This window comes from Dysidea avara, chromosome 13, assembly GCF_963678975.1.
Source record: "Dysidea avara chromosome 13, odDysAvar1.4, whole genome shotgun sequence".
Lineage (NCBI taxonomy): Eukaryota > Metazoa > Porifera > Demospongiae > Dictyoceratida > Dysideidae > Dysidea > Dysidea avara.
Window position 1 is genome coordinate 2,274,412 of NC_089284.1, and position 10,246 is coordinate 2,284,657.

The 10,246-nt window shown below is 38.1% G+C and overlaps 1 protein-coding gene across 1 annotated transcript; it reads right to left on the reverse strand.

Annotated features, from left to right (window-relative positions):
* Positions 1-11: 11 nt before the first annotated feature.
* On the reverse strand, positions 12-9,926 carry LOC136242663 (sel1-repeat-containing protein YbeQ-like). Its single transcript, XM_066034108.1, has 9 exons — positions 9,775-9,926; positions 9,564-9,722; positions 7,308-7,463; positions 2,400-2,479; positions 1,427-1,501; positions 1,063-1,186; positions 485-592; positions 305-429; positions 12-235 (listed from the first exon to the last, which is right to left on the reverse strand). Exons 1-9 carry the CDS (start codon positions 9,914-9,916, stop codon positions 50-52), a joined length of 1,155 nt encoding a protein of 384 aa, XP_065890180.1. The 5' UTR covers positions 9,917-9,926; the 3' UTR covers positions 12-49.
* Between the last annotated feature and the right edge of the window lie 320 nt (positions 9,927-10,246).

Below are 10,246 nucleotides of genomic sequence, written 5' to 3' on the forward strand. Positions count from 1 at the left end.
GCACTCGTGGATACAGTTACAATAAAATTAATTATTGGCAGAAATCTTTTTATGCATCACTATGAGGCTTGGATTCATTGTTTGACTCTGCTAACTTCTTTTCTTCTGCTAATACATCATTATACAGGTCCCTGGCTTGTATATTGGTGACCGATGCTTTCTTGTACAGCTCTTTGGCCTTTTCCCAATCCTTGTCCACTCCATGGCCACCAAAGTACATGTTACCCAGATTAATCTGTGGAAATAGAATTCGTTTGAAAAGGGGCTATCCCAACAAATGATGACATGTTAGTTTAAACATTACCTGTGCTGGAACAAAACCCTGGTCAGCAGCTCTTTCATAAAACTCAACAGCTTTAACTAAATCCAAATCAACTCCCTTGCCAGCAAAATACTGCACTCCAACATTATATTGGCCCATTGCATAACCTGATAATAATAATAATACAAGTAATTGTGACATAGTTGTGACTGCAGTGAGTACCCATTTCAGCTGCTTTCATGTTGTGTTTGAATGCCTCTTGGTGGGACTGCTCAACACCTTTCCCATTAGAGTAGCAATGAGCTAAAGCAACATGAGCTGTGGGATCTCCTACGTGACATAATACATGCAGGTGATCACAGCACTGGGTTGCTGTTTGGCAAAATATGGTACAACAGACAGCTATACTGAACTACTTCAACAGACAGCTATACTGAACTACTTGGTGGCAGGAAAAATTGATATGAAACTAATTTTATAGATCTTTTTTTTTCACCAAAAACATTTTTCTTTGAATGGCACACACCACCATACAGGAACAAGTTGCTCTGTGAGTAGTGTCCAGCTCCAACTATACTTGGCTCTTACAGCACATGCGATCTACAGGGACTTCAGATTTCTTGGCTTCAACATCTGTAAGATGTGGTATAAACTCCTGTCAATTCTCAACCTGCATTATGTTCCCAGAGCATTCTCTGTCAAACATTGTCATGCAACATGGCTGCTGACTGAGACTTATATAATATATGTGTGTGTACACGTGTGTAATGTGTGTTTGTGCGAATGATATATAAGTGTACCAAGTTCAGTTCCCTGTCGGTAACACTTTAAGGCTTCAGAAAAGTCTTCAGGCACTCCATTGCCAGACAAGTGAAGATCACCCATCAACTTGTAAGCCTGAGGTATCTTATTCTGTGCACTTACCTATTATAATAAAACAGCAAGTACAATCACATAACAGACACAGTCAACATACTCAAATAAGACAACAACATTGTAAAACTTATAATGTTCTACTACTAGAAAGTTTCACTGCTAACAAGAGGGTAGTTTAAGAGACATAACTATGGTCTGATGTGAAATCCAGTGAAAAATATTTAGAGACAGAGACTTTACTGTATTTGCCAAATAAAATTTATCACACTAACAAGACTTCAGTGATACCTTGTACAAGGTGTATGCTCTGACATAGTTCTGCTCAACCCCCATTCCTGTCAAGTACATCCCTGCAAGGGAGAACTGCGAAAAATGTAGGATCACAATAAAAGTATCCTACACATTGACTAACTAGCTAATACACATAGCGTAAGTGACCTATTATCGAACGGTACCTATTATCGAACATAAAAATCACGTAACGTATTCGGAAGTTTTCAATTTTATTCCACATACTCGTAAGGTGTGTATATGGAGAATTCCAATAGTGTAGCCTATTCTTAATGAGCTTTCCATCTTTTAGAGTTTATGTGTGGACGTCACAGCAGTCTTGGTACTCATCACCACTGACGAAGAAATGAAGAAAAAGAACACAGGAATCGCCATGAAAGAAGTACAACTCGAGCGTGACTTTGGCGGCGGAATTGGGCTTACTGTTTGTCATTTACCTGAGTAAAAGATGTATCCACGAAAACTGTACAGAAGGGGTTGTTGTAAACAAGGATAATAAGACTGTAGTATTGGTCGTAATGTGCTGATTTTTCACTGTACGCATTTTACACTAAACGATTCGCTGTTGTAACTCACAAGTGCATGCTTGTATCAAAACTATACTTCAGTTACAGTATCATGGTACTTCAGATAACACGTTGATATAATAGTTAAGAGTGTGTAGATTACACTGAAGTCACCACAGTAGAAAAGGTGCAAAACGTTCGATAATTGATTAATGCAAATTAATGGGCGTTCAATAATAGGTATCGGTGTTCGATAATTCATATTTTACGGAATGCAGAAATCCACTCATAACACGGACACTAATCGGATACTATTACTCAAACTTACGTGAGCTATTCTACAAGAAAGGTGCTACCTCCTGGTTAAAAGTCGAGGTTGATACTACTTTCCTGGAGATATTTATGAAGTAAAGTATAAACTTTGTTCGATAATCGGTCACTTACGCTAGTCACACAATACTTACTTGTGCATAAGGATGACCTTTCATAGCAAGGTCAGTAAATATTTCAGCTGATTTCTTCATATCAGGTTCACAACCTCCACCTGTTTACATACACTGTTCCAATGATACAATACACCATTGTATGCACACACAATGCATTAGATGTGGTTGTAAATGTAAATACCATGTACTCTACAGACCCAATAAATACGGTAATGTACAGTTTTACGCTAATTGGAGTGCTATTCCTATATATGTAGGAGTAATTTTGCGGAACCCTATGCAAAATTACTCCTATATGTATAGGCAGAAGCACTGTAAAATAGCATACCCCTACGTACAATGCTAGTCCTATATATATAGGAGAAATTATGCGTGGGGGTACGCAAAATTGTTCCTATATGTATAGGAGAAATTTTTCGTGGGGTATGCAAAATTGTAAGAAATTTTGTGCATCCTTGGACTAAATTGTTCATCATACTGAAAGATTTTGCATGAGATGTGCTGATAGTCATCTGTTTAAAGATGTCACATATTCAAACTCAAGAAATGCACTTGTGTAGGCAGTTGACTGAACCACAGATAGCAAAACAACTGGCGCAATATTTTTCACTTTAAAATTGTTAAATTTTTGATTAAAAGAAGTAGAACAAGCGATAAATAATGGCATGTACATATAGCTCAGTGAGAAAATCCCTACATTGGCATATTATAACAATTATTTTGACTAATGTTATTCCGCAAAGGTGATTTTCTTTGTGCTAGTTTCTTGGCAGCGTGTGCCATTTGGGGTGATCCATACTGTATAGTTGAGATGAGGAAGACTTGTGCTTTTTGCCATTTTGAAAAAAACTTTCCTTTTTACATCGTGACCTTGCACAGTATTGGTTAGGCATAATAAAGTCGAAACATGTATGATCAGTGCTACTTAAAATGCTTGTTTAACTGAGTTTTCTTCTAACTGTCTAATGCTTTCCGTATCTTTTTCAGTAACATCTAAAGAGCATACAACTCACATATAATTAAACACAAAGATGTCTCTGCAACAGTTTCAAAACAGTAGACCACCCCTCTTCAGCACCTCTCAGTTTTATGTCTAAAGGAGTAGACGCCCATATGTCAGTGGTGGCACCATAGGGAGTATATTATCTATGGTGGCACCAAGAAAGCTTCTTCTAAACAGATCCAAAGAATTGAATTGATGAGGATAGTAGTAAAGGATCATCATTTAAAAATAATAGTGTGTCAATGGAGCAGTGGTAAGTCAGAAAAAACAACTGTAGTTGCCCTAGACCTCGGAAATCAAGTAGTTTACAAAGTAGGCCAACAGCACAGGCCTCACAGCAAGAATGCATACTCGAATATCTACAACAGTTTAATGACATGAAAAGTCGTTCCCACCCACATACGCAATTCAAATTTCCATTTTGCGTAAACAAACGGTTACTGAAATATCCGTGTTATACTAGCAATCATTCACAGGCTATAGTAATAATGCTGTTCAGTACGCTTGGTTACTCTATTATATATATGACCAGTTACCACCATACCATTCATTGCCCATGCACTACTAGTACACTTGCAAATAGCAAGATCTTCTGCCAAATAATCAAAAGGAATAAGTGCAATTAACATATGGAAATAAGTGAATAAATTCAACTACAATAACTGCAATGCCAGGATTTGTGATGTAGGATTAGTTGTGCTTATGCAATTGACATGGTACCACTTCATCAAGAAATTTAGAAATAACACACTTCATGCTAACAAAACAGTACACTAGTACTGTTAAGTAGGATCTTCCCTAATATGACAGGCGCTGCCCAAAAAACTGCCTTTAAAGTCATCCTAGACAAGGCCGGAGGAGACAGTCCGGTTGATCAGGCCTGAGCCGGACCAATAATCTGGAGCTGGACCAACTAGCTGACCAGCTCAAACTATATTACTCTCATGCAATCTCTGGACGATCATATCTATACGTGCATTTTATAGCTGTTATTGAAAATGCATGGTGCGAGTAGTTACCTATAGTTTCTCAGCCTAACTAAAGCACAAAACTACACGTACAGTACTTCCAATTACCTTACAGTACAGCATATAGCATTCACATCATTTTGTACAGAAATGATTGTGGGTTCTACGTATCACGTATGCTGACAGTTGGCATTTATCACGTGTACAGCAGGTGCCTTCTTTGATTCTAAACCAGCATACTTATATCACAATCCAATCTTCATACAATAATCATTAGCACTTTATGACTTGTCACTCTTGGCTTCTTTTACTGCGTGAAGGGCTGGCTGTGACAAACTAGGCACCTCATCCCGTGCCAGGAAGCTGTACACCCGTATATTACATGGCGGTCATCTGGATGAGATTTTGAGTAGAAATCACTCTTCTCTTCAACTACCCACTCGTCCTGTCAAGATACTGAGTCTCACCCCACATCACGACATTTTCAAATAGTGATTGGTCTCGTGACTGTCCACCAGTATATTTACGTGATGATCCATTTACTTCATTGCATACAAACCAGTATAGTTAGTAGTATACTACATTTTTGTAGCTGTGTAGCCTTCTATTGTAGCTGTGTGAGTTCACTGTATACAGCTAGCTGCCTAGTCGTAAATAATAAATTAATTATACGCTATTCTATAAGGGGGTCATGCTGCATGGGTTCCCTGTGAAATTTGGAGGAAAAGTTGCAAGTTGCTAGCTAGTTAATTTAGCATCAATTTTAAGGCACATTCAAGCCTTTAAATTGCAAAATTCTGTAGCTCCTGGGGGTTGCACCTCTAGACCCCTTTGAACTTCTAATTGCTATAACTAACTGTACACTGAGCTATACAGCAAGTTTCATGCTGTGTCCCCTGTATGTCAGGTGTACAATTATTTACCTATTATACATAGTATAAATAGTCTGAGGAGCAACAGATAGGCTTGAGCATATTTAGCTACCTAGCAGTGAAATATCACTAAAATTGCATATCTGAGTGTCTAATTTTTCAAAAATTTCCTGTGGGGGCATGCCCCCAGACTCCCCTAGAATGCTTGTACTTCACACTTTGCTGTGTGCTTCACCCACTCATGGGCAGCAACTCCTCTCATTGGCAGCACCATGTATATAGTAGCAATTTCAACATATACAATGGCAGAGTACAATATAACGGTTGGCCCTCGGCCATTTTCCGACCAAGTGATGCTGTTGACTGATTAATGAAGCCGTTGGTCGGCCATTTGTGCCGATTAAAATTTTTTACAAGTGTAATTCTTTATTAGTCTTTATAACATGTATTATTATAGTTATTATTATTGTCGTATCGTTAACTTTCCTTACCGAAGCTATTTAATCACTACGTGAAGTCTCGATCCCGTCGAAGCATTGACTCGATGCACATGCGTGAGCTAGAGCACTGCACCTTGTATTTACCCAAATTATCGATTGTGGGTTACTGTCGATGTTGTGAAGAAGCGATCACTACACTGACTACACAAGTGGCGCCTTCCAAGAGAAGAAAAGAGAGTAATGTTTGCGAAGTGGAGGTACGATATTAAGTATAAGATGGCCATTTCGTGGTTATAATCTGTAGAGATGCAGTGGCTGGAGAAAGTGGAATGAAAGTCACGTGATAAAAGTGTTCTGCACACGGAAAGTTCGAGAGTAAGTTTTGATCTATTGCTATTCACAAGAGAAACTTTAGCAATAGCTAGTTGATAATTCAATCTGTACTGGCTCAACACCACTTGTAACAAAGCATTTAGCCTAGCTAAGTCTACAAACTGGCTGTACAATACATTGATTCATAGTTTTTTTTTGTAAAATATGTATGCAGCAACACAAATTTTGTACATGTATTACTAATAAACAATTAATTCTCTGTAAAATGCATGTGCATAAAGTTCAGTGATAAGTAGCTGAAAGTGGTCTCAGATTCAATCTCAGAGTGATTCTTTTTCAAAAATTTCCTGGGGGGCATGTCCCCAGACCGCCCTAGAAGGCTTGTGCTTCGCACTGCGGGGTGTGCTTCGCACTGAGGGGTGTGCTTCGCACTGCGGGGTGTGCTTCGCACTGCGGGGTGTGCTTCGCACTGCGGGGTGTGCTTCGCACTGCGGGGTGTGCTTCGCACACTAGGATAGTACACCTCTATCTTATGACCATGCAATTTCAGAAATGGCCAATCAAATTTACTTTTGATTGGCCATTCTGTCCGAGCAATAATTTTCCCTTATATTGTACACTGAATGGCCTGACCAACTCTCCTCTGGCCCTGCTAGAAACATCTTATGCTATAAAAATCACCTTTACGGAATAATATTACATCAAATATAACAGTATAAACAAGGCTAGAGGCCAAATAAAGCAGCTCTTCAAAATGACCTACTGACCTTTGTGTGTAAATCCTTACATGCATATCAAATTTTGCATACCCCCACACAATATTTCTCCCATATATATATAGGACTAACATTGTACGTAGGGGTACGCTATTTTACAGTGCTTCTGCCAATACAAATAGGAGTAGTAACGTAATTCTATCCTTTACCAATAAATACATCTATTAGTGTGGCAAATGTTACATTAGAGTAGTTTACACCGTACACAGAGGCATATGCAGGAAATGTGAAAAGTAGTATTGACTGCAGCTAAGCGACTAGAGTAGTTAAAATTACCTGACTGTTTATTAGAGTATCATGATTATTATTATCATATTAAAAAAATGAACATATGAGACACTATTGTTTATGCATCCCATTCCATACCTAATCCCTACTTTGGAAAGCCTGAATTGTCCTTTTCTTAATGTTCAAAGTAGTGCATATAATCCAAGGGGTTTTATGACCCCCCTGGATAGCTACACCTCTGTATGGGAATCATATGCTTACTGCTTTTTAGTTGTATACACATACATACAGCATTCACTACAGTACCTGCTCTTAGCAACTGAGCATAAGAGTACTGAGCATTATGGTCACCACATTCTCCAGCATATGCAAACAGTTGGGTAGCAACCTTCAACACTGAAGGATCTGCATCTTTAGTGGAGTAAATAGCAACAGCTAGACCGTATATTTCCTCTGGTAAACCTGTAATGTACAACACATGATCATCCTCTTATTGATTGTACTCAGTGTTACAGTGTGTAATAAAATTAGAGTACTATTGTACAAAACCCTCAGAGCAGTTGCTTAAATATATGCATACACTGAAATGCTACCAATTATGAATAATGTTTATTAAATAAGGAACTTGATTATATTAAGATTGGAGCAACACAGCTACAGAAAGGCTACTGAACTTTGTTGAGAATTACTACGTATCACTGAAAGATGCCAATAGTGCTAGTATCAATAGTTTCAAAAAAATTATTGAGAAAAGAGTCCCAAGTACGTGGGATGATTGAGGTGTCACACTGGGTGATAAGTAACATCACTGAGTGATAACTAATTTTTCACCCCGCTGCAGTGCCAGGGTATGGATTGTCAATTAATGCGTGGGAGCAAACTTTGAAACTAGCCATGTTACACAAGTCATAAATCCCAAAGGATCTAGGCATGAGTAGAGAGAGGCAGACTGGTCTAAATGGATCTGAAACAAGCCTGAATTGCTGGTAAAATTTGGATAATTGGTATTATTGGAAATCTTGAAATCTTAAACATTTCGGCAAAATCTCGTAGCTGGTTTTGTCAAGTTTGCCTTGTCTGAATCAGTGGAGTATCACTAGATCTAATGTTCTACTGTGGTTGAAAAGAATTTATCGCTATCACTTTTGTACATCGAGAGTTCATCAAGAAGAGAGGAAGGCCAAAACAAACAGCAAATGTCACCATAACTTTTGAATAAAGCATTTGCAGAACAATCCAAATGTTTTATTTGTGAAACTCACCAAGAGAAGCATAATGGCATCTTGTTTCTAACCTATAGAGAAGGTACGCAGCAATTAAAGTGGTAACAGATAAATTCGCACAGATTCGCACAAGACAACTGCCAGAACCCTCAGGGCGTAACAGTGCTCCCTCGATTATCCAACTCCTCTTGGGGACCAAAACATGTTCAGATAATCAAAAGGTTTGGATAATCGAAGCCCATTCATTTGTATAGAGCCCTGTTCAAATACTCTAATAGAACATACATCTTAGACAAAATACTTTAATAGAGCAGTCATTACCACTGTTTGGATAACCAAGTGTTCGGATAATCAAGGGAGCACTGTAATTGCTTATCTACAATTTAACTGTCTCAGCTAAGACCATGAGGTATTGCCATAAATATTCTTTTATATAGGGTTTCGTGGTAACTCTTCCAGTAGTGATATTTATAACTTTCGCACACCAGATGGTTTGTGTGGCTGAAAAAAAAATCTTTTCCATGTCACACAGAACAGCTGGATACAACAAAAATATAGTACTTGGATAACAATTTCAATGGAGTATACCTGTACAATGCTTTATACCAAGAGTACATAATATATATATTTGGTGCCTCATCAAGGCTAAATATATATATTATGAACTCTTGTTTATACTCTCTGTATATAATTATATTATGCATCAATATGTGGGCTGGTGGGAATTCAGCGATGAGATGACTTAGATTTCCTGACTGTTTTATCAGTTTCAGTGGTACCATTAGTTTGACACAGTTACTTTATTTGCATTTTTATACTGCATGGCAGGAAATTTTGGCGGGAGAAAATTTTGGCAAATTTTGATGCAATAGGATTTTGGTGAGAAAAAGTTTGGTGGATTTGTTAGTAGAATAAGATTTGTATCGGACAAAAGATTTGGTGGACTTTAGTTTGGAAAAACACTGCTCACTTGCCAAACTTTCCTCCTGCCAAACTTTCCTGCATGATGATAATGTCATGATTTGACAATTACAATATAATTACAAGGGGTCAGGAGTCTAGTCTCAGGGTTAGCAAGTTATTTTTAAAAAATAATAATAACTGGAGTCCTGGCAAAAAAAATAAAATAAATTTTAGCTACTTATCAACAGTTCAACAGATCGACTACATCCCATGCTGCTGAAGCCGGAGCATTAAATATCCTGGAGATAGCAACACTAGCTGCCTGCACTTGAAATCAAAGGGATGTGGGTGGTGGACCAAAAACACTGGAGTGACAACCCCACAAAAAAAAATCAGTCCTTTTCCTTTTACATTTCTACTATATGCATCTACATACACTTCTGGATATTGGCCAGCTTTCCGATCAGTGTTGGTGTTAAGTTGGACCACTGGCTGACTGAGACTAGCTCTTCAAGGGCATTTAGTTGCTTGTCTTTAGATGCACTTCTTTCCAATTGCTTCTTAACATTATCAAGTAGCTGTTGTTTGACTGCATCTGCAGTAAGCACAAAAATATACACGGACACGCGAATGTACAGAAAACAAACCTGTTTGGGAAGAAAATCTTCTCCATACTGGCTTGATCAAATAAGAGGAAGAGTAATTCCTAGGGTACCTCGTGATAACTTGCGAATTAACTGAAGACACCTTTGCACGTGCTATCAATCGTCCAACCAAGCGTACAGCCATAATGCAAACCCACAATCAAAAGTTACCAAAATGTAATTGTGCGTTGTATTAGAATAATTATTTTCAGTTTTGCTTGCACGTATGCAACAGAGAGCTAGCTAGTTAGCTAAATACTCATGTTTCAGTCCATCCTAAAGTTAACAAAAGGAGTATAGAGTAGTAGTCACAAGAGTAAACTCTCTCTTTTATTTACTCAGGAGTTTGCTCTGCTCAAAATTGGTGTGCCAATGCTGAGATTCGTAAATCAAGTGTGTAGTTTAGTTAGGCTATTGCTGTGTATTCAATAAATACACAACTATGGCATAAAATGAAATGCCGGGCTCCTATTAT